This window comes from Amphiprion ocellaris, chromosome 18, assembly GCF_022539595.1.
Source record: "Amphiprion ocellaris isolate individual 3 ecotype Okinawa chromosome 18, ASM2253959v1, whole genome shotgun sequence".
NCBI classification, from domain to species: domain Eukaryota; kingdom Metazoa; phylum Chordata; class Actinopteri; family Pomacentridae; genus Amphiprion; species Amphiprion ocellaris.
This window is the reverse complement of record NC_072783.1, coordinates 23,517,241-23,540,037: the sequence shown is the minus strand read 5'-3', so window position 1 is coordinate 23,540,037 and position 22,797 is coordinate 23,517,241. Positions and strand designations below refer to the sequence as shown.

Here is a 22,797-nt window from a genome sequence, read left to right as displayed (position 1 = left end):
ACATATTCGTATCAACTGCTGTCTATATTTTTACAATATTTGGTGGATTCTATCTTATCTAGTCTTTTTTTTCTATGTTAACTTATCAAAAGACAAACAAATATACTATTTGTAATGTAGTTGTGGGTTTTTATTTCATGTTTAAATATCGTTCAAGCAAGTCTATTTACAGAATGACCAAGTCGAAGGCGTTAAGTTTGGACTATGTTGCTTTCCGTACTAAGCAGACAGCTGTAATGTTCGCTGTATGAGTGAGTCCGAGTGACAGGATTTTACAGTTTATCGTCAGATACAGGCAGAATATTTCCTCTTAACAGAACAGAATGGCTTTTCAGTGTCAACGAGACTGTTATATGAAGGAGGTATGAAGCTGTTTACCTGCGTGTGAAAATAATTCAACTGCTGTTCTCCGCAGAAATGATTAGCATGCTGGCTAAGTACCACACCAGCTGGCTGCTACTGCACCTAACCTTTTACTGTACGAAACACTGCATTAATTCTCATTTTTGTAGAGGTTTTAATCATGTATTCTCATACATACCGTATTACATCTACTCATACTGATGTTGCCATTTTAAACCCACCTGAAATGTAAGAAAGCCCTCACAAAAATCAGTGGAACGTATCATTTTTTACTTTTATACGTTATGTTTGTAAAAGCAATATTTTTTGTTTTGTTGCTAGTTATCAGTTTCTTTTTCTTTTGCAAACCTTCATAAAGTTTTATATAAGACCGAAATCCTCCACCTGCTGTCAGTTTGAAAGTTGTAGCTTCACATGACAAGTTTTCATCTCACTTACTTTTTTCTAGTTTGTTACCTGTGTTGTCTCCTGCTGCCCTGCCGAACTAAAACAAGAGGTCAACGGAAAGAAAGAAACTTTAAAAGGCTTCAACGTCAAGCTCCAAGATACCATCTTGTTTCCCGAGGGAGGTGGCCAAGTAAGCTGGTCATTTTAAATCTTACTCCTCTGTTTAAATGTCTAAATCAGGCATGTGCCATCAGTGATCATTGCAAGGATGCATATAGATGTGTTTGGGAATATCGCCTGTATCTAAAGTAATACTAATCACCATAAGTCATACATGTCTGATATTTTTACCAAATATGCCTATTGAACTTGTGTTGCCCTCCCTCAGCCAGATGACCATGGACTGATTGGAGACATCCCAGTGTTGAGGGTGACGAGGCAGGGACCGGAGGCTCTACATTTCGTTGTTACCCCTCTGGAGGAGGGCCAGGAGGTGCATGTGAAGGTGGACTGGGAGAGGAGGTTTGATCATATGCAGCAACACTCAGGTGAGGGCCACTAACACATGTATGATCTACATGAAGCGATTCCTCCTCTACATTAAACTATAAAGCACAGTTATTAACACCATGCACATGTGTTCTAAGCTTGTTTTTTTATTGGCTCTTAGGTCAGCATTTGATCACAGCACTGGCAGACACAATGTTTGGATACAAGACCACATCCTGGTACTTCACCACTGCACAGATTCATTTCCCTATAAACAAGAAGTCTCAAAGGTTTACTTCTGATCTGTTTTTTGTTCTCTCCAGGGACCTGGGGCGTCAGAGAAGCACCATTGAACTGGACACTCCCTGTGTGAAACCTACTCAGCTTCAGGAACTGGAAGAAATCATAAATGAGAAGATCAGAGGTCACATTCCTGTCACTGTTCAACTTCTGTCTATAGATGACCCTGCTGTGGAAAAGGTGTGTACACAGACGACGTTACTGTTGCTAAAACTTGCCGCCCGTTTGATTAAAACAATAAGGCTTTCCATAGTAATCAGTAGATATTCCTGACTGAATGTACAGCATCTGTTAACTTGATCAGAAATAAAGAGATTCTACCTATGCACTGTTTAACTCAGGATGTGTTTGTGTGTAAACCAGGTGAGGAGTCGAGGGCTGCCAGAGGACCATGCAGGGCCCATCCGGATCATTGATATCGAGGGCATTGATGCCAATATGTGCTGTGGAACTCATGTGTCTAACCTCAGTCAGTTGCAGGTACAGTTACACACTTAAAGACCAGAGCTTTACAGAATTTGCTACTTAATAATGCTACTCTTTGAATCTAGTAGCAAGTTGAAATTCCTCAAGTTTGAACATTTTACATTTGTCTGCAGCTTAAAATAATGTGAGCATAATGATAAACCCTAGCTGTGCTACTTTTGCCCTCATATGAATGTGTATGTGGGCTTAGCTGAGAGGCTACGTCCTGCCGAGTAAAAAAAGCAGATAGTGGTCTTCAGGGTTTGCCAGCTATTAGCTAAATCAGTAATGACAAAAGACATTAAGAACGCTGATGCACAAGCAGAGAACATCATCATTAGACAGGGTGCTTTGGAAAACACAGATGGGAGAAACTTGACGACCATACAATAATCATTAAGCGACATTTTTTTGTATACACCACACAGATGTTTATAGGCTTAATGAATGACAGGATGAATTATTTGTCTTTAGCAGGGCCATTTCTAAGACACATTGCAAACGCAAATTCAAATAGAAAGCACTATTAAAGCAAGAGGTTGATGTCACATGAGGAAAATGTTTGCTATGCCTCAGCCTCACACTGTAAATTCATACTTTAAAAGTCCTACAACACTTTTGTGTGTTTTGCCACTGACCATTTATGCAAACTAATGTCAGATCCCACAAATCATGGTTAAATAAATAAATATGATGTACAGGAAGCTCCTGCAGTAATAGCTCATCTAGTGTATTTTATGTAGAACAAAGTGAACATTCATTCTTAAAGGATATCAGGTTAACATTGAAGAAAACAACAAGAAAAGATCATAGCAAAAAGGAACCTAGAGACTTTGAATGTGTCAAAAAATAGATTATTTTTTAAAAAAGACGTAAAAAGTAGTAATGATTCTTAATTACAGAAGTTTTGACCAGTCCAGAAGAGGTGAGATTTTAAATAATAAAAGCTATTTACACTCTGCATGTGCTAAAACAGGCAAGAAGCCAATTTTCCTTTACAATAATTCAAGACGTTTACAGTAGTGGAGGCAGATGCATTAAATATGCAATATTTAGGTTGATTGTATGAGATATACTGGTAGTATTAGAATGTACCAGAGGTGATCAAGGTGGACTTCCCATGCTAGCCACCTTTTGCCACTATGAGGCTACTTGTTGTCTTTCCTGAAAGCACTGCAGACCCACAATGAGTTTTAAGATTTTTGAAGTCATTAACTAATTAAAAATACATTACAAATAATCACATACACTATTCGTATCATGAGGTGTATCTCAGATTATGTGAATAAATTACTCATTGTGTGCCTTTTTTTTTTTTTGAATCTTGAATTTTAGGTAATAAAACTGCTGGGAACTGAGAAAGGAAAGAAAAATAAAACCAACCTGATCTTCCTGGCAGGAAACAGAGTACTGAAGTACGCAGAGAAAAGCTACAGCACAGAGCGTTCGATGGTGTCTCTTCTGAAGTAAGTTTGAAGTCAGAACTGTCAAAATATCACCAGCGCGAGTTCAGCTTATTCACAAAGCTGGAAGTGAAGAAAATTCTTGTTGTTGTTCAACAGAACAGGAGCAGACGAGCACGTCGAGGCTGTTGACAAGTTGCAGAAGTCTGTTAAACTGCTACAGAAAGTAAGAGAGTTTCTACAATATTTCTAGCTTGCTGTTGGTGGAGCTTATGTTTTAGAAATGTCCTGTTGTAATTGTTGATTGCTGCCAGAAGAGGTCATAATCAGACTACAGAGTTCCCAATTTAAATGTGGATGTTGTATCACATCAGTTGCACTTCAGCTTCCCAACAACTTTAAAACTTTCTTTGTCAGACGAACCTGAGCCTGCTTCGAGATATGGCCGTCCTCATCGCGCAGAACTTTAAGAATGACCCCCAAAGAGGCAACTTTTTCAGCTTGCACAAGTAAGAACTTAGACTTTAGTCAGTATTTTCTAGATATAACTAATTATACATTCTCCTGACGTTAACAAAGATCAGGTCATTTTTATTTGAACTACAAGCATTAATTTGAGTTTTTCCAGAAAGAAATTATGTTTTTTTCTTCTAACAGAAAAGAGGGCGACAATGAGTTCATGAATATTATTGCTAATGAAATAAACACTGAGGTAAGATCATAACTGGACTGCTTAGTTAAAGGATTTAGCAGTTAAATATGTTTACACCCTGTTTTGTTGTCTTAGGAAACTTTGGTTTTTCTGACTGTCGGAGAGGAGAAGGGACCTGGTTTGTTTCTCCTGGCTGGACCCAGTGGAGCAGTGACTCAGATGGGACCACAGTAAGAGATCCCACCACATCACATAATAATCTTATTCTAGTTTAAATCTTAATACAGGTTGGTGCCATATCGGTCTCTATTTTCTAGGGTGTTGGAGCTGCTCCAAGGGAAGGGAGCTGGAAAGAACGGACGATTCCAAGGCAAAGCTAACAGCATGGCACGGAGAGCAGAGGTGGAGGCTTTACTGAAGGAGCACTGCAAACATCACACCTCACAGGAGGAATAAACAGAGCCATCATTCAGTAGATACAGATTTTTATACTAGCTGAAGGGAAGCAATAAGTAAGTAAAGCCAGTGAATAAGGGATAATGCCTGATAAGGTGTCCGTTTTCAGGATTTAATAGATGACATGAATGTCCTAAATATACATATTTTGTAGTAACCACTAAATGATCACTGGACAGTTAACAAGAATCTGATCATTCTTGTCAAAGTGTATATAACTGGGACTTCCGTACAACAAATGCTGTACATATCTGATTATTAACATTAAAAAACTGCATTTATTCATTCAGAAACCTGCTCTGTGTTAGTATGTATTCTTCACAGTAACATTCTGTGTTACATGTAAATGAGGTACATGGTTAAATGCACAGCTCAGGGGCATTTCAATCTGCAAAACAGACACAATAAAACCATCTTAATGAAAAAAACACCCTTTCAGACTCTTCTTGCTCTAATATTTCATATATTAATTTAAAAAGATCTGTGAAAGTGCAAAATACAAAAGACAGACACACTTGACATGACAGAAATGCTTCTTTGCTTGCATTTGGTATGATTACATTGAAAGATAAGAAAAAATGGAAACTTCTAATTTGCGACTAATGGAACAGGCATGTAATAAGGCTACAGAACACCGTGATAACAGTGGAAACATTCAATCCAGGACAATGTAACCACTAAATACCATCTTACAACCCACAAAGTGCTGGATCAACACTTGTTCGACAATGTTTGTAACAAAACTGTAGCGCTTTCTTACTGGACTTTGGATTGGATCGCATTACAAGGTACAGAGCTTTCCGTATTCCAGATAGAGACCACAGATGTCCAGGTCTTAATGTAATGCTCCCAAGTCTGTCCCAGTTTAATAGTGTCGACAAAATGTTTGTGCATTGATATAGTGCAAATGTGCGAGCACCCCTTCCCATTAATAAGACATACAGGCAGTAAAAAAAAACTAATGTAGAGTTGATATTGTGTTGATATGTTGAAATGTATTTTACACTTTTCTCTAGCTACTCCTCCATTGGAAAGTTACTTAAATGGCTTCACGATCTTCATTGAGATGTAGTTCTGGAAAAGGCAAAAGAGAAAAATTAAACCACAGAACTAAGAATAGAATAGAAATACTTCATTAATCCTGAGGGGAAACTTGGTTGTTGCAGGAGAATAAGTACAGTTACCACCAATGTAAATACAGATAAATAAGCACAAGTTTGCAGTAAGCAAAAATAAATAAGAAAAATGCAAAATGCACAATAAGTGTAATGTACACTCTGAGTAAAATGTGCAAATCATGTGCAAGAGTAAAGTAAGTACATTACTCAAACAGCATCACAACTGTCTTCTACAACCAAAGTAAAAATCCTTCATATTCACTACCAGTCAAAAGTTTGGACACACCTTCTCATTGTGTTTTTTATTTAATTACTTTGAACATTGTAGATTAATACTGAAGGCATCATAACTATAAAACAATACATATGGAATTATGTTGTAAACAAAAAAGTGTTAATCTTCAGTATTAATCTACAAAGTAGAAAATAATACAAATAAAAAGCATTGAATGAGAAGGTGTATCCAGACTTTTGACTGGTAGTGTATGATGTGACTTAATCAGTAGTGACCAAAATATTTCAGTATATGCGATAAATATTATTGTCTGTCCTTACCGGTAAAGAGTACAACAGGATGGCAATGAAAAGCAGCACTAGGATGAGGAGGATGAGTCCGATGAAGACCCACTTGAACCTTCTCCACACAATGAACTTCATGGTCTTACACGGGTTGGTGAACCAAAAGAAGGACGTTTCTGGACGTCTGGTGGTGTTTAACAGTGAAAAAAGTAAGATACTGCAATAGAACTAATCTTGTACAATAAGTTTTGTTTTACAGTCGTTCCACTGCAGGTTCTTACTTGGGAGGGTCCAGTTTTGGGTTCATGTTGGGTTCATCCCTTCCTTTTCCTGCAGGTCTCTCATCAATATCTGCTTCACTTACAATCTCTAATGTCATCTCCACTTTTCCCTACAAACACAAGACAAAGCAATGCAGGGCACTTTGCATAGTAACTTTAAGACCTTTCAGTATAACAGAGAGAGCTTATAAACCATCTATCGAGGAGTAATCAATAGAAAGCAAAATTAAATAAAGCATTTGGTGCTACAATTCAAGCAGGGTAACATTTTTTATTTCAGAGATTTTCCTTTCATGGCACTTTAAACCTTTATCCCATCCAATTTCAGAGAGAATTATTGTATGCCTCTACTGTACTTACAAATTCAGTTTTTTACAAATGAAATAGTGGATAAAATGCAATGTTTTGTTATAGTTTTAACTACCTAAGAGCAAATAAGTAGAGCTGAAATGAGTCAATTGGTGGAAAACTGACAATTATTAATAAATAATTTTTCATTTAAACATACCAAAAATCACGTTTCCAACTTTAGAAATATGTGGATTTACCAATTTTCTGAGTAACTGTTTTATGTAATTTGAATAACAAAAAGCACGTTTAATGACAGTCTCACTTTGAACACACTGTTATGAGTGCTCCATTTTTTCTACAAACCTAGCAATCGATTTCATCAAGAAATAAACAATAATCAGCATTTTAATCCTTTATGAAAATATTCATTAAATACATCAAGTTTGAGCCAAACACAGCAGACAGTTTAAGTCTTCAGTATCTATTGAAAAAAGCCAAGACACTGAATTTTCTTCTTATCCGGTCCTGTTACTGCTCATTAAAATGCTAAATACTGCAGGTTTGAACAGGAATGCATTTGTCCACTGTATGTACTGCATGTACTTTCTAATCATACTTACACCCAGGACCTTCTTCCCGTCCTGTTCGATGTAACAAGGCCACCAGCCTCGGACCGACTGCTGAGCAAACAGAGATTTGGTGTTTTCCTGCTTGTTTGGTGCTGCTATGTCCAGACCATCCATCATCTGCAGAGAGCACTTCTCTGGGGTCTTCGCAGGAGCAACAAGGTTACGCAAATCCAGCTCCAGAGCGCCTGAGACCACAGCACATTAGACTCAGTCAGGTTTTAAACAGGTTGTCTTGCAGATGAATGTTGGTTTGACTTCATATAAAACTTCTTACCGAGATAATCATCCAGTGAGAATTTGTCATTATCCCAAATCTGAACAATCAGCTTGGGGGGAATCCTGAACTCTGTTTTGTCAAGACTCCAGAAGTGTTCCTGTTGAATACAATATATACAAACAGGTTTTTAGATGGATTTCAACAAGTCTCTCTTTTTAAAATAGTGTTAAAATGATTCTAAACCAACATGCAACAAGCCTCACCTTCTTGGACACGAGACAGAGTTGTTCAGCTGGCAGGTAGTCAAAGCCAAAGACGAACCGCCAGTTAAAGTTGCCGTCTCCATCCAAAGACCTGTAGTGGACATCAGTCTTCTGCTTGTCCTCCTCCATGCCTGGCATCCAGCTGGCACAGAGAACAACACGATCACTCATTGTCCTCTCTACCACGGTTTATCTCAAGAGTTAAAGCAAGTCAGTGCTAAAACGCCTAAATGTGTCTATAAAAAAGTTTAGATTTTAAAAAAAATAAATGCACAAATGCAGAATTAGCAGACTTACCCTTTGACATAGATGTCACTCATGTGTTCTCCAGTGATGCTGGTCTCATCCAGAATCACATCTGTGGTGTTCCAGATGACGGCACGCAGGAAATACCTGAACATTCGAACGCAGTCAGCGTCCGCCCAGCAGCATCAAATGTGACAAACAGTAAAGAGCAGCACAGCACTTACTTCTTAGGCTTGCGAGGTGTGATGTCAAACGGGGGCCCAGGGACTCCAATGCTTTTGGGGAAAACATCCACCCACATCTGGAGCTTCCCCTAAATGAACACAGTATTTAGGCTTTACAGAATAACTGGGCCAGTGTGCATATAAACAGACGGTTGGTGACATCTAACCTGAGACAGATTGGGCTGGAAGCTGCTGTAAAGGGTCCGAGTCTCCACGTGTTCGGGGACGAGCCCTTGTGTTCTGAGCATGTGCAGACAGAGACGTTCACGGGGTGGACCCAGGTGCTGATGGATTTCCTTGTTGTGCTCTTGATGTCAAACACAAAGCACCTCAATTAGACTGAGTTTATATAGTAATACCAGTGTAGTCAAATGTGACACGAGTAAAATATTCCAGTCATAATACTGAATAATTATGACATCTTAAACTATATTTACAATTATTATTATTATTATATAACAAGCACAGATTAGAAATACAATCTTAAAGTGGACTGTGAAATCTAGACACTTCTGAAATCCCCAAATTCTTAGACATGCATTTCAATTAGCGTAGCTTATACATTAGCTTGTAGATCGTTGGCTATAGCTAGGCGAGTGGGGCAATTGTTACTGATAGAGTTCAAATGTAGGCAACTTGAATGCAGCTTTCACAAGTCTGTATAGATCGCACTGCTGTATGCTTAATGATGCTTAATGAGTAGCATTAGCAGCACAGCAGCAGTTTGCAGTTCAGGCAGTGGTGGCTCATTGGTTGAGTCTCTGGTTACTGATCAGTACTTTGGGGTTTTAAGTTGCCACTGCTGGCCCTTAGACCTACCCGCACCAGGGTGTCTTATCATGACTGACCCTGTGCTCTGACACTAACTTCTGAACAAGCTTTAATAAGCCAAATCATAAAAATATGTTATTAGATGTGTGTTCAGCCCTCACACCCCGGCATGCTTGTCTTGCTGGTTTGTTTTGCAGATATTTGGACTTTATGTGCTGCTAATTTCTCTCCATCTGGGCTGGGTTTCCTGTAAGGCATAAAGGACTGCCCCTCTGGGAGTCTCTCTCAGTCAGGCCTCCTGCATCCACCTCAGCAGTTTTCCTTTGCCAGCATGGTTCACACCATATTTCCACTCATCCACACTCTCCTACTTGCCCACTGCACTACTTAATATCTGCATTCCAGTAAGTGAGCTGTTTAATATATTTTGGCCTGGTAAACTATATCTTCCTGAACTGCCTGGTCTGTTTGTGATTTCCCAAACACTGAAAATTCAGTCAATGTGTGATGATAATCTAACTACTACTTTATGTCATGGAGGTCAGGATTCAAACTTATTTAACTTCAGCTTTTAAAGAGTACACAACGTAACTTGTTGTTGGATCCTGAATGATCCTGACTCCTTTGGGGGATAATTTATAGGTAATTTATGGAATTATTATGGGCAAGTCTCTCGCTTATATGGATCCTGCTGCTGTCTGAGGCTGCAGGGATTCTAGAAACTCAGCGGAAAGAGTCCTACAAACAACTGGAAGCAAAAAACTTTAACGCCCATCATCATCCTGATTATAGTAATTACTGGAGTCTTAGTCTGACTTGTTCTGTCTTCATCATAGTAAAATTTCACTTTTATGAACATTTCAGTTTATAATAGATGCAAAATGTTGACACACAAAATGTGTCTTCTGCTCTCTGTGGTGTTTTTGGACTAATATTGGTGCTGAAATGTGGAAAAAGCCTTCCCTTGATTGCTTTTTATGACTTAAAGTCCGCTGTTTGTACTTCGAGTTGTAACTGACTGTGACTGCTTTCCATTCAGACTTGCACCATGTTGAAAGTGAAATGGAAATGGTAGTAGGTCCGACCTAATAAGATTGCTGTCATGACTATTATGGGAAAGTTACCAGGGTGCTCATTAACACCTAGAGGTGACACATTCAGATGCTGTCAGATCAATGGAAATTAGTGAAACCAGTATTAGTTTGTAGTTTGGTTATTCTGTTGGTATTTAGTGCCCTTAATGGGTGAATTGGTGAAATGGTTTCAATTAGTCACTAGACCACAATGCTATAATTTGTGCCAAAGATAAAAAGCACTATAAAGTCTTGCCAAATAATACATCTTTCAGAGGTATTTTTAAAAGATACAGTTCTAACAGGCGTGGGTGTAAGGTGGTTTTACCTGTAGCTCACTCTTACTAACCAACCATCAAATGAAAAGTATACTACATTTCACTTTACTCATTTACACTATGACACATTAAATCATTACCGAACTGATCCAGTGTGTAGTCTTTGCCATTGAAGGTGAGTGAGGTGCCGTTATCTTCAGTCCTGGGTTTGGACAGTCCTTTAAGGCGAGCCAGGTTCTCAAGGATCTGAGACGGTTTCATCTGATCTCTCCATTGGTTGATACCAGAACTAAGACAAAAAGACAGATAGGGTTAATCTGTCGTCGATCTGACAACGTGGTACTTTAAGAGCATTACAGAATTTTCACTATTTTCCCTTCAGACTTTGAAAAAGCTGAAAGCATTAAGTCCTTACATGCAGTAGGTCTGTGGAAGGCCACAGTAGGAGTTATATCGAGACAGGAAGCGGTTCTCCAGGTCAATCACTGTCTCGCCGACCTTCTCGTCTCGACTCAGGAGGTCATAGTCGTAGACTGAGATTTTCAGGTCCTTGTCCTGGGGCAGGAAACATGTCATCTCAAACATCCTAAACAAACACAAAGGAGTGTGTGAGAAATGTCGTGGATTCATATCTTACAAGGATTCATTGTTGAACTGTTAGATGTATAAGTGGGTCAAAAATGAACCGGTGAGGTCATTTTCTTGCAATATCTTTGAAATAAAAAGTTTTTATCATTTCGTATTCCAGTAATTCCTCATAAAACATGTTTTTGATATCACTCCATTTAAATTTTTAAGTTACCTTTTATACTTTTAAAGAAATTGTAATATTTGTATTACTACTTCAAGCTCTTTATTACTGATAATATCATACAAGAGGTGATGCACAAATTTGGAGGAACAGCAACAGCTGGAGGAAAGAGTGGAAAAATGTCTACAAAATGGATGTTGACATTCTTCTATTGCTGTTCTGTGTAATATTCTTCTTTCAAAATCATCAGAATGTTCAAAATCTGTTATAAAGTGAAAAATAAACATGTTGCAAACGTGAAGTCATTCTTGTGTCTACAAAAATATAATACAAACAATAATACAAATGACTATTCTTAACCAAAATGACAAAAGTGGTATAAAAATCATTGATTCTTATGCGGGTCATTTTTGAGCCACTTATGGAAGAGTCTAGGATCCAATCACTGGTGCATCTAAGGGTTAATTCCTTTGTTCATGGGTTTACCTTCCAAACACGGGGCTGATGGTGTTGGGTAAGTAATGATCTCTGTCTTCGATTGTATTTTTTCCCAGAGATATCTTTATGTATGGATCACACTGAACAGAAGAGAGAAGACAAGTTCAAGCAGAAGATACTGAGGAGGCCATATCTGCTGTGAAATTCTGCTTTTATTGCTGGTAATAAAGATTAATTCTCACTCTGCCATTATTGTCTTTAGGCTGCAGGTCTATGCCTTGAACCACATAAATCCTGACCAGACACTCCTGAGGTCCACTGTCTGGCAGCTCTCTGAACTGACGGGGTGGGGGAGCAACACCTGGGTCATCTGAGAGGGGGTACACCTTAAATGAACCCTGCAGGCAGGTACAAGAACACACACCACACTGAGGAGATCCATCTGACTCAACTGTAGTCACTTTGGTGATAAATCTAACTAAATTTGATAGCATCTAATGAAGTATTAGTGGTCTGAATGGTGTCAGTACCTTGAACTCTCCGACCACAGTTGGGTCCTCGTCCCCATTTTCATTCTTGCCTCGCTGCAGTTTGAAAGTGTTGCAGAAATCAGTCAACCCTTTGAATTCTTGGACATCTTCCAACTCGCAGTCATAGACCTGAAAATTCACATTTAAGTCAGCAAAAGCTACAAAAGAGAAGCTTTTGTACAATTTGACATAGAACAACCCATGAGTAAATTAATGATGTTTTGTGTGTATTGTTGGAGGATATCGGGTTCAGCTTACTTTGAGAGTATCATATCCTTTCTTGAGGTAAGGACCACATCTCTCCCGGTCTCCAGTTGAAGCATAGAATTTACTCCACCAATCAATTGTCTCTTTTTCCTAGAGATGGAATTGCGCTACGTTTTATACTGTTTCTAGTATTTGGTAAAAGAATCTTTTATTAAATCTTTTATCATGTTGTCTTGTTAAGTCTCACCTTCTCTACATGCTTTGGAGGAAGAAGATGCGATGTGACAGAAAACAGAAAAGGAGACACAAATATATACAGCAGGTACATAAAAGCAGAAACACTAGGCTACAAATATTGATAAGTGCAACAGTGAATTGTGATGAAGGAAAGGTTGATGAAGTGATTCCAGCTGAAATTTCACGATTGATGGCAATTCTGTGAAGCAAGGGCGTAACAGTGGGCAATGCAGGCAAACCTTTTTTCACATCTGATATTTTGATGTGTCATAGCAAGAAAGGCACGTGCCTATTAATAATGGCTGCATTCCTTTTAATTGGAGGCCCTGCTAGTGTGCACACTTTCTGAGCCATCATTACTGTTATCTATTTCAAAAGTGTATTTCCTGCAATGACATGTCAAAATGTCTGCTGTGAAAAAGAGCAAATGTGCAACTGCATTGAGGTAACTGGCCTCCAGGGGGCCTACTAACACTAACACTAACTGGCTACAGAAATTGTAAATCTGAGGAGTAACATTTCTCCTTTCACTCAACATAAAATTTTGTTTTTCTCAGTGACATTTCTTGTTTTACACTTGGAAAACATTAGCTTAATTTAAATCTTAGTTATGGCATTTGGGGAAATTAATTTATTTGCTTTAATCCTTAAAGTTATGCACAAAAATCCTTAAGGGTCATGCTTGTATGTTACACATTAAACTGCCCAAACCCATGTAACTCAGCATGAAGACTAAACTGGGAAACATTTAGCCTGGTTCTGTGCAGAAGGTAACAAAATTCACCTCTCAGCATATTTAAAGCTTGAGTGGGGAACTTTTACATATAAATAAATGTCTGTTAACTTCCTTGTCATACGCGTTCACGCAGTGCTGGTTAGGCCTGTTTGTACAAGATAATTGTTTCTGTATTTTGCCTGAGTTTAAAATCTGGTGTCTCCACACTAGTACCAACATGTCATGTCTCAACCAGCAATGAATAGTTTGGCACAGCTGATGAAGGGAGTAACCATAGCAACAAAACATCAGCAACGAGGAATATGGTGGAAAAACCTAAGAATGGCTCAAGAAAAGTTTCAGATGCTCCAGATTAAAAAGAAAAACAACTTATTAAAGGAAGTAATCAACGGTGAAGCATTCGTCATATAGATGCGTCTGCACTGCCAGAAGGGGGAGACAGACACAGCAAAATTCTGCAGCCTCATCATCAGCATGAGGACATGAGTACTCTTTGCTATGACATAATCTGGTACATAATCACTAGTGACTGATTAGCCTGTGGGTTTTACCCCAGAAATACTTGTTTAAAAACAACTATGGTCACTGATGACAGGATGCTCAGAGCAGGTTCAAAAGTAACATTCTTTTTCACCAACTGTTTAAATACACTGACTAAATGGTCACATTAGGAACATCTTTCTTCAGGATTTGCAATAGTGAAAATGTTCATCCTCTAATGTGCAAATATACAACTGTTGCAGCCTCGTATTGCTTATAATGAAGGGGCAGAGGGCACTTTTATGTTCAGAGTAGTTGAAGCTGCAACTCATAAATACTTGTGCATGTGCATTACAGCAGTAAGCGCAATGTCTTATTTATATTAAAGTACACAACTGCTCCCATTATCTGAAAGCTTGTTGTTGGCACGTCACAGTGTATATAGACAGATAGTCATGATATTTTACATGGAACATTAAACAAAACTGAAATTTGGTCTTTATTTAGACCACATTTTGCCTCCCGGTGCAAAATACCTTTGGAGAAATATCTTTACACTTCACAATATTGCTATTAGGATTGATTACAGGAGGACATTCAACACACAACTGGACAAATTATTAGATTTTAGCTGAGTGTGAAATACGGCTGAAAAGGGGTCTTACATGTACAGACTAAATGTTGAAATCCTGGTTGCTGCTCTCAGGGTCAGCTTGAGTTTATACACAGACTTAACAAATGATAGGTGCTTTAAACAGTTTGATAAGTAAGTAATGGGAGCTGGATTTTGTTACATCTAGACGGTACTATCCTGACTGTTTCCCAGTTATTTTGAGTTTTTGTGCTAAGCTGGCTGACTGCTAGCAGTAGCTTCACATTTAGCATCGAGAGAAATAAAATTAGCTGCATTTGTCAGAAAGTTAAAATTTGCTTTAAGCAGAATATTCAAAATTGTACTCAACAGTGGTTCAATAGCAAAATTTTACTCCATGTGAGTTAGATATCTGAGTGTCTGAACTGCTGATTTGCATGTTACGCCCTTGCTGTGATGAAAAATGATTGAAAGTGCTCATTAAAATAAGCCAGTTAAATTAAATTCAATCTCAGTCATTGTGACAACTCCCATATAGATTAATGACATTGTGACCTTTTTGCAGCACTGTGGATTAAGTGATTCTCAGCCTTCCAGTGTCATTGGTGCCCAGCGTTGTGATTTAGGTAGCTATAGTAAGTAACCATACATACAAAGTGGGACGCAGGAGAAGCCATTTTGTCGAGAGCAGCTGACATGCTGTGCATAAACTGTAATCCAAAGTATTCAAGTTTGTCAAATTTGACTTAAAAGTCAAATTATGCACTTAAGTTAGCAGAGACAACCTAATGTCTGCTAGTAGAGTTTACCTGAGTTTCCAGCAGCGGTCTTGTCTCCTCCATGATGATAGAAACATCTTTGGGCTTTGAGGCCACCATCAGAGACACTGTCAATGAGGAGTACAACATTAGAAAAATGATTCTCGGCTCTCTGTGTTTATTGTAGAAGGATTTGTAATTCAAATTTTTTTATGTATCATCCTTACTCTTAGTGGCCATGGCTCCCTCTGCAGTGATGACATATGGGTCACATCTGAAGTCCTCCAGAGAAGTGATGGTGCATTGACCCACCACAGGCTTCCTGCCAAACGGACGGTGGTCGATCACCTTCAGCACAATGGGAGGAGTGTACATCTCATCCTTTGGAAGGAGCTGGATTAAGAATATAGGGAAGATGAATGAAAAATAATATTACCGGAATTTAAAATGTTAAACAGAAGTAAATGACACTGTCAGTAGTTTCATTTTAAAAGGCCCCGGCACACAGAATTCCTATTTTTTCAATTCTTTCAATTATGACTATTACAATTGCCCCTGTTCAGTAACTGTGAATAAGGTCAACTTTCCTTCCTCACAGACACTTGTTGGCTTTATTTCCACACACACACTGAAGCTTGTGTAACACTGTCATTACCACTTTGATGAAGAGGACCGAGCTGGGGAAGTTGGGGCTCTTTTTCATGTTCTTGATGACAGCTGACTCCACCCTCTGGCCGCCACACTCCACCACAAGGCTGGGCGAAGACACCGAGGCCAACTGGTATGTTTTCATGTTTCTCAGGCCCCATGCGAGAATCTAAAAACATTAACAGACACATAAAGGAGACCTTAAAGATTATATGTATATAACTTCAGGTAGAGAGTAATAGTAGTGTTTATGGTCGTGTATTACCTCCACAGCAGTGAGCTGCACCACAGGCCGGATGCCCTGAGGAACCATGTAGAGGTTCTCGGCTCGCTTTGGAGGAACCAGGGGCAGATCTGACTCACTTGACTGCAGAGACAAACACACTCATTACACTTGTGTTTTTGTTTTCCCCTGTCCCTTAATCACATCAGAGAAATAACTGAGGCAGGATCTGATGTGAAGATGTCCTTACAACTTACAATTTCTCAAACATAAGTCACCAAGTAATGGTTTGTTACAATCTATGAAAGTAATTCATGTAATAATGGACGTGTACACTACCGTTCAAAAGTTTGGGGTCACTTAGAAATGTCCTTATTTTTGAAAGAAAAGCTTTTTTTTGCAACGAAGATAACATTAAATGAATCAGAACCACAGTCTAGACATTGTTAATGTGGTAAATGACTATTCTAGCTGGAAACAGCTGATTTTTAATGGAATATCTCCATAGGGGTACAGAGGAACATTTCCAGCAACCATCACTCCTGTGTTCTAATGCTATTGTGTTAGCTAATGGTGTTGAAAGGCTCATTGATGATTACAAAACCCTTGTGCAATGATGTTAGCACACAAATAAAAGTGTGAGTTTTCGTGGAAAACATGAAATTGTCCAGGTGACCCAAAACTTATGAATGGTACTGTAAGTAATACATTTTTTTTAGAGGTTTGACTCTAAAAGTCACAGATCTTCAGGCCTAGAGAACATATTCCTGTTTTAAATGCTGTAAAACAGCCTGTTTTTCATTAGTTTAATGACAAACCTTGTCTTTAAGAATGAGTTCAGCAGCCACAAGTGCCTCCCCTGCCTTCTGCCCCTTCTGGATGATGGGATGCCACAGCAGCTTGGGTGTCTCGTCCATGCTGGGATTCAGTTTCACCAGTGGGGTGCAAATACTGCGGCCCAGCATCTCATCCTTCCCCTGTACAGAGGGGTCATGTGGCACAGTTATATCTGAACTTAGCTGAAAATTTCAAGATCACATCTACTACTAATAAGTACAAACTAAATACAGAGAATTTAAACCAATGATCTAAATGAACAGTTATGCCTTTTTTTTAACCAATAGAGGTGAGTAATTGTTATGACATTTTAACTGAAATTTCTTTTCATGGAAATTACTTAGTTGTGTGTCAAAGTTAAATACATAAATCACTTTGGTTTTCCCTAAAGATAATATCAACACAAAATCAACAATCAAGTATAGACAAACTACTTTATAAAGCAGTGTGCAGATTCAGCCTGTATTTCCCACAGCCTACCACTTGGTCATGGTCAAAGAACTCCAGTACAACATCAGGGGGATGGGAGGCAACATTTCTGGGGTCTCCGTGAATTTCTATGTCATTGAAAATCAGAGTTTGGTCCCAGGTTGGGTTCAGTGTTGCTCTGAGCTTCTCTGTTGTCTTACTGACATGCAGGAAGGAAACGTGTGCGTACGGATCTGTGATGGACAAAATAGGGGGTTTAATGGGCATGTTTAAAAAGTACTTTTTAGATAATACTAAATTAAAATCTAAACTAGCAGCTTCAATATTGATATTAGAAACAGAAAATTCAATTAGACCAACAGGAATAATCTTACCAGAAAAACTATCTTTGTCCATAGATGTCAAGTTCTGAGCCTGATAGACGTAGACACGGAGATGGTACATGTACGATCCTATAGAGGAAAAAAACTTTTAAATGGACTAATATCACACATGTATGCTGCGTACCGTTATCGCATTTTTGTGTTTATCATTGTTATATACTATTTATGTGTGTAGGCGCATATGCATTCACATGTTCACTTGTATTTGCACCACTCACTGTCAAAGGAGCAGGACACAGTGGGCGTGTTGGCACCAAACATCTTGGTGGTATCAGCCTTGGAGCCTTTCTCTTTCTCCTCTGTATCAACTCCCTGCAGAGAAAACCAAGCAGACAAGCCCAAGCTCTCACATGTTCATGCGTCACACCAAATGAAAACACGCTGTGGCAGAGCAGACGTGTTTTATTCATAAGTAAATATTTGAAAATATTAGCGACTCTGTTAGCTCAAATTCAGTTCCTGTTCCTGTGGTCTTCTTTCCTCGCCAATGTAAGCAAAGACTCATATTTATACTGTTTTCATGTCCAAATTCTGACTTAAGATAAGTCATAACCAGTTTTTGTGTCTGAATAAAACACTCCTTTACGCACCAGCGCTCCCTCCAGCTGGAAGATGGCGGACGCTCCGAGGCGATCTTCCGGTCCCATCTTTCGCCTCCAGCGCCTTCGTCGAAACGTATCCGATGACCGCTCCTTTCTATGGAATTTCCAGCCAATCAGAGATGAGAATTCCCAGCCTTCAGGGTCACCTTGTTCTCTCCTCTGAGGGTTGAAAGAAACACATGGTTCAAACAGGTCTTACTTTGAGCTAGTGAGTAATTTATCGAGCGGACAAATCACAATCATACAGTCTGTATTAATGCACTAGTCTCCCATCAAATCAAAGTAATCACAACAGCATTTTACAAAACAAGCACCCATTTAGAACCAAATGATGCTACAGTACACAGTGCTGCCCTCCTGTCTTATACTGACCTCCATAGTTGCTCCGGCTCCTGCAGTTCTCTTTCGAGGTCGAACCAGCCTCCTCCTGCGATGGACGTGGTAAACCTTCTCTGCAGAGACCCAGGATCGAGGTTTGTCATCTGGAGGAATGGTCACTCCATACTCCCAGCCTTGAGAGTACACACAGGGATACAGAAAACATTTGCACAAACAGCTCCCCTTTGTGTTATTGTAGTTTGGAGAAAAGAACATATGGTTTCAGTTTAGTGTTTTGGGTTTATTTTAGTCTTCTCATTCAACCAGAGGGGGGAAAACAAGAATCGTATATATAAACCATTCAGTCCAAGTAACACTTTAGAGTTAATACTTTAAACTGTGAGGTGAATGTCTTCACCTTGATCATCCACAGCTCTGTTGTCGTCCACAGTCCATTCGTCCTCCCACATCCAACCTGGAGGGCAATCAAACTCTCCAGGGTTGCGACTCTTCTCCCCATTCTGTACAAGACAAAACTCTGTTAGCTGCACACAAACATACTTTAAATTATCTACATTGTGGTTGATTAAAGGAGGATTTTCCATTACAGGTAGGAAAAGAAAAAGTGCATGCCGTAAGGGGCTGGTTACTATTCATACATCTTGTATTTCTGTTTGGCAAAGAGATATGAAAATAAAGATTGTGTGTGAGCCATTTGCAGCAACACTGCACATTATTTGCATGTCCGTAAGTTGTTCTAACCACGTCAGTGAAGGGCTCAGAGGCTGCTTTCCACTCTCTACCAGGAAACCGGGTCTCATTTTGGAAAACTTCATCCATGAACTCAGTGTGTCCCGCATCTGCTTCTGTTAGCAAACTGAAACCCAAACATACAGGTAGGCTTTTAAAAACAAAGGCCACTTAAAGCCACTGTGATCAGACTATCCAGTGGCAGCATCAAAAACCACATCCTGGCAACAAACACGTACACCGCCTCTTCTGCAAGATGATGTTAGTCTTGCGTGAGAGAAAAGGAAGGGCTGGCATGTTTCGTCAAGGGCTGTGTCTACATGTTGGGAGTTACCCAAATTATAGCCTGACTCCAACTACAACTGTAATCAAATCAAGGTGTGTATTCTTCTTTATGCTCCATCTACTTTTAATATATTGTCATGGTTTAGTTGTACATAATAAATGACAAATTGGGTGTCAAACTAAGGAAAGAACATCGTAAAAATACCTGACTGAAAGAAATTGTTTATTATTCTTCTCCAATTTGTTCAATTTCCAGTATTTTGTCACTTGCCTGTACAAGACAGACATACAGGTGAGCATTTACTGCTTAAGGTGTTGACATGGAAAACCAAATAATTAAACGTGTAGATTTAGAGTGCTCAGAATGGTTGCTCTGGAGTTGACAGAACAGATTAAATATGAAAATGTATATTAGCTTCCAGCTCACTGGTACAGTCTGGTGCTTTGTCATTAAATTATGGTCTATGGCATGAGAGGAATGTAAACAGTACAGAGCAGATCTTGTCCACTTCCTTTACACTCCACAGATGTGTGTTCAGTGGAAAAAACATCTCAGCTGATACAATCAGCAGCGCAATTCCCATGTAGTTTAAACAAACTTTCTCATTAAAATTAAGTGAATCTACAAAGTGTCTCAGAGTGTCTCGGTTGTACTCACGCTTTCTCTGGATCAATGAACCAGTCCTCCTCCCACTCCCATCCTCTGGGTGGCATAAAGTACTCTTGTTTCAGCTTCAGTTTGCCTGTTACATCTGAGAATTTATGGCGTCCCACCAGTCCTGTGGTTCCATACTTCCCAAATACCTTGGCCTGGTTTTCGTACTGTAAAGGAGGACATGTTTCCTTTCAGATGCTGATTTGACAGCTGATATTAATAGCTCAACAGTACATTTATAACATCATCAATTGGAAGAAAAACAACTACTTTAAAATTTATAAAATATACTTCTGAAATTGACAAAACTTAAAATTTCCTGCTGTACTTTATGAATAAAGAAAAACAAGGTAAAACTTGGCTTTACCAGCTCAGCAAACACGCTGAAGGTTCCCTCAGAGTACGAGTTGAACTTTTTCTCATGCGCAGACAGACCCAGCCACATGTTGACTCTAATCTGAACAGGCACCTTTGAGCCTTTGGTCTTGTCCATGGGGTACTGCAGGGATCAGAAAACTAAAAGTCTCATGATCACTGTGATTCAGCAACAAACTGTTTGGATAATGAAACCGATTCCTACATTACTGATTGTTATGAAGGAATATGTTGCATTAGGACTTTCCATTTTGGACGGTTGTTGTGTACCTGTAAAAACACAGTCTGTGTCTTGCCACAGTGCTGTCCACAGGCCTGCTCGCTGTATGTGGAATAGAGGACTTGGTGAGCTGGGATTCGGCTGTAGGCGACTCTCTTCTCACCCCGCAGCATCCAGATGATCACGTCAGGCATACTGTTCTGGGGCTGCACGCATTAAGAATGAAATCATGTGAAGTTACGCAGCATTAAACGGCGCATTAGGCAATAATGAACACATTGTAGATTAATCACGATCAAGGTCCTGCACTGTTTTTGAATATTTTTAACTCTTTCTTGCCAACTTTTGTACAACTGGTTTTGCCAGAGCTAGTGTGCATTTCAAAATGTGATTCTTAATGCATGAAATTAACCCATTGAAGCTGGAGTTTACAGTAATTTTTTCGTGTCATTTGAGAAAAAAATCCATACTAGTCTTGCAGGGTATTGTAATACAAGTGGCCTGAGAGGAAACTAGACTTCTGCACCTCTTCTTGGCTCTCCTTAGACTTTGGCAAATCTAACCCATGACAGAAGATTATCACTGATTGCAGGTCTTTTCTGAGAGAGAGCCTTGCTTCTACTGGCTGTTCTACAAATTTAGAGTGGTATGCTTGTCCTGATGGTGGAAAGCCTGAGTCAATGGCAAAAAATCCTGCAGTAAAACTTGCTATTCCATTATTGGAAACAACTGCCGACACTGCAAAGCAACCCAAGAAAAGGGAAGACAGACGGAAAAGAGGGTCTGAAAAATTAAAACATTAACCATTAAAATGTGTTCATATCAGTGAAACATAGTACGGAACATACAGCGGAACCAGAGTTACATCCAGTAACTATTGTTGAATTTGTTGTGTTACTGGTTATGCAGGTAGATCTACCATTTAAACTGTGACATTTGGCTGTATGCAAAGAGTTAAGCCTTGTGCTAACAGTTTCCAAAGACGTTCTGCTCCAGCTGTGGCTAATTTAATTTCATGTTTACAATCAAACTTGTCTTGCATGTGTGTACAAAGCACATGGATATGCAAGGACTGGTGTGGTGGAAAGGGCTTAAGACAAAACTGTAGGAGGTGAGAGCTGCAGTAGGGCAAATCAAATTCTGTCGTCTTTTTTTAAAAGTTTTTGCTAGATTTCTGCCTATCACAACTTTAATTCAAACTCTGCTGCTGATGATTCAAACATGTTAACCATTTTAAATACTAACAATGCAACATGCATTGACCCCTGAGTTGATTACACATCAAAACAGTGGTTTCTTAGATTGTCTGATATCTATAGGGGTATATGTTTATTGGTTTCGTATTTGTTGTGCTAAAATGTTACCATAGGAGTCCAATAAACAGAACGGTTTTAGTATGAAAGGGGTGAATGTTAAGGAATTAAGACTAATTTCTCGATTAACATTAAAAAAAAATCTAAACACATTTAAATTGGGAAGATTTGCTTGCACTGTTTGTACCTCCTCGGCCAGCATTTTCAGTTTGTCAGCCCATTCCTCTAAGTCTGACAGAGTGTCACGGATCTCTGCGGCTTCCTCTCTCATGCGTCTGGCTCCTTCTCTGATGGTTGTCAAAGCGCTGTCTCTGAGCTTCTTCATCTGGATGTCCAGAGACGTCAGGTTAGCGTGCCCCTCCAGCTCAGGTGTTGAGAAACTTGAAGAAAGTTCCATTCAGTTTAGTCAAAACAAGACATATATTGAGAATATATCAAATAATTACCCAGTAAGCTTTGAACTATTTATGATTTTTATACTTAATCTTGGTTCATTTGTTGTTGTTTTTTTTGTTTTTTTGGTGAAACACATTTTGTCAGTTCCCTTGTATTCATCTCAGTTTTCATCTGTTACATTTCCCACCAGTGCCACATCCTCTATTTAC

The 22,797-nt window shown here is 39.1% G+C and overlaps 2 protein-coding genes across 4 annotated transcripts in view; one reads left to right on the top strand and one right to left on the bottom strand.

Annotated features, from left to right (window-relative positions):
- The first annotated feature begins 201 nt into the window (after positions 1–201).
- aarsd1 (alanyl-tRNA synthetase domain containing 1) lies at positions 202–5,247 on the top strand. The gene is made up of 12 exons (XM_023273233.3): positions 202–362; positions 812–940; positions 1,139–1,298; positions 1,421–1,478; positions 1,563–1,719; positions 1,903–2,019; positions 3,340–3,470; positions 3,567–3,633; positions 3,825–3,916; positions 4,065–4,119; positions 4,195–4,289; positions 4,377–5,247. The coding sequence occupies exons 1-12, from the start codon at positions 324–326 to the stop codon at positions 4,513–4,515; spliced, it is 1,239 nt and encodes a 412-aa protein (XP_023129001.2). The 5' UTR covers positions 202–323; the 3' UTR covers positions 4,516–5,247.
- Positions 5,031–22,797, bottom strand: part of LOC111570458 (myoferlin) — a 36,720-nt gene continuing 18,953 nt past the window's right edge. For all 3 annotated transcript variants that reach the window (XM_023273231.3, XM_023273232.3, XM_055004572.1), the window contains 31 exons: positions 22,380–22,572; positions 20,930–21,085; positions 20,652–20,783; positions 20,288–20,451; positions 19,357–19,471; positions 19,013–19,115; positions 18,649–18,788; positions 18,265–18,435; positions 17,893–17,986; positions 17,666–17,743; positions 17,343–17,524; positions 16,844–17,002; positions 16,068–16,169; positions 15,810–15,971; positions 15,382–15,547; positions 15,206–15,282; positions 12,403–12,501; positions 12,145–12,273; positions 11,857–12,012; positions 11,663–11,754; positions 10,841–11,011; positions 10,566–10,714; positions 8,471–8,610; positions 8,304–8,392; positions 8,131–8,226; positions 7,834–7,975; positions 7,628–7,727; positions 7,345–7,538; positions 6,434–6,543; positions 6,189–6,336; positions 5,031–5,589 (listed from right to left, as the gene is read on the bottom strand). In XM_023273231.3, the coding sequence (XP_023128999.2) occupies positions 5,551–5,589; positions 6,189–6,336; positions 6,434–6,543; positions 7,345–7,538; positions 7,628–7,727; positions 7,834–7,975; positions 8,131–8,226; positions 8,304–8,392; positions 8,471–8,610; positions 10,566–10,714; positions 10,841–11,011; positions 11,663–11,754; positions 11,857–12,012; positions 12,145–12,273; positions 12,403–12,501; positions 15,206–15,282; positions 15,382–15,547; positions 15,810–15,971; positions 16,068–16,169; positions 16,844–17,002; positions 17,343–17,524; positions 17,666–17,743; positions 17,893–17,986; positions 18,265–18,435; positions 18,649–18,788; positions 19,013–19,115; positions 19,357–19,471; positions 20,288–20,451; positions 20,652–20,783; positions 20,930–21,085; positions 22,380–22,572 (4,048 nt within the window). In that variant the 3' untranslated portion in view covers positions 5,031–5,550. The remainder of the gene's footprint in view (positions 5,590–6,188; positions 6,337–6,433; positions 6,544–7,344; positions 7,539–7,627; positions 7,728–7,833; positions 7,976–8,130; positions 8,227–8,303; positions 8,393–8,470; positions 8,611–10,565; positions 10,715–10,840; positions 11,012–11,662; positions 11,755–11,856; positions 12,013–12,144; positions 12,274–12,402; positions 12,502–15,205; positions 15,283–15,381; positions 15,548–15,809; positions 15,972–16,067; positions 16,170–16,843; positions 17,003–17,342; positions 17,525–17,665; positions 17,744–17,892; positions 17,987–18,264; positions 18,436–18,648; positions 18,789–19,012; positions 19,116–19,356; positions 19,472–20,287; positions 20,452–20,651; positions 20,784–20,929; positions 21,086–22,379; positions 22,573–22,797) is intronic.

Bases quoted from the DNA above. Each gene is read 5' to 3' on its own strand.
- aarsd1 (XM_023273233.3), top strand. From the start codon at position 324: ATGGCTTTTCAGTGTCAACGAGACTGTTATATGAAGGAG. The intron at 3,471-3,566 runs GTAAGTTTGAAG...GTTGTTCAACAG, and splicing joins TCGATGGTGTCTCTTCTGAA to AACAGGAGCAGACGAGCACG. The intron at 3,634-3,824 runs GTAAGAGAGTTT...TTTCTTTGTCAG, and splicing joins CTGTTAAACTGCTACAGAAA to ACGAACCTGAGCCTGCTTCG.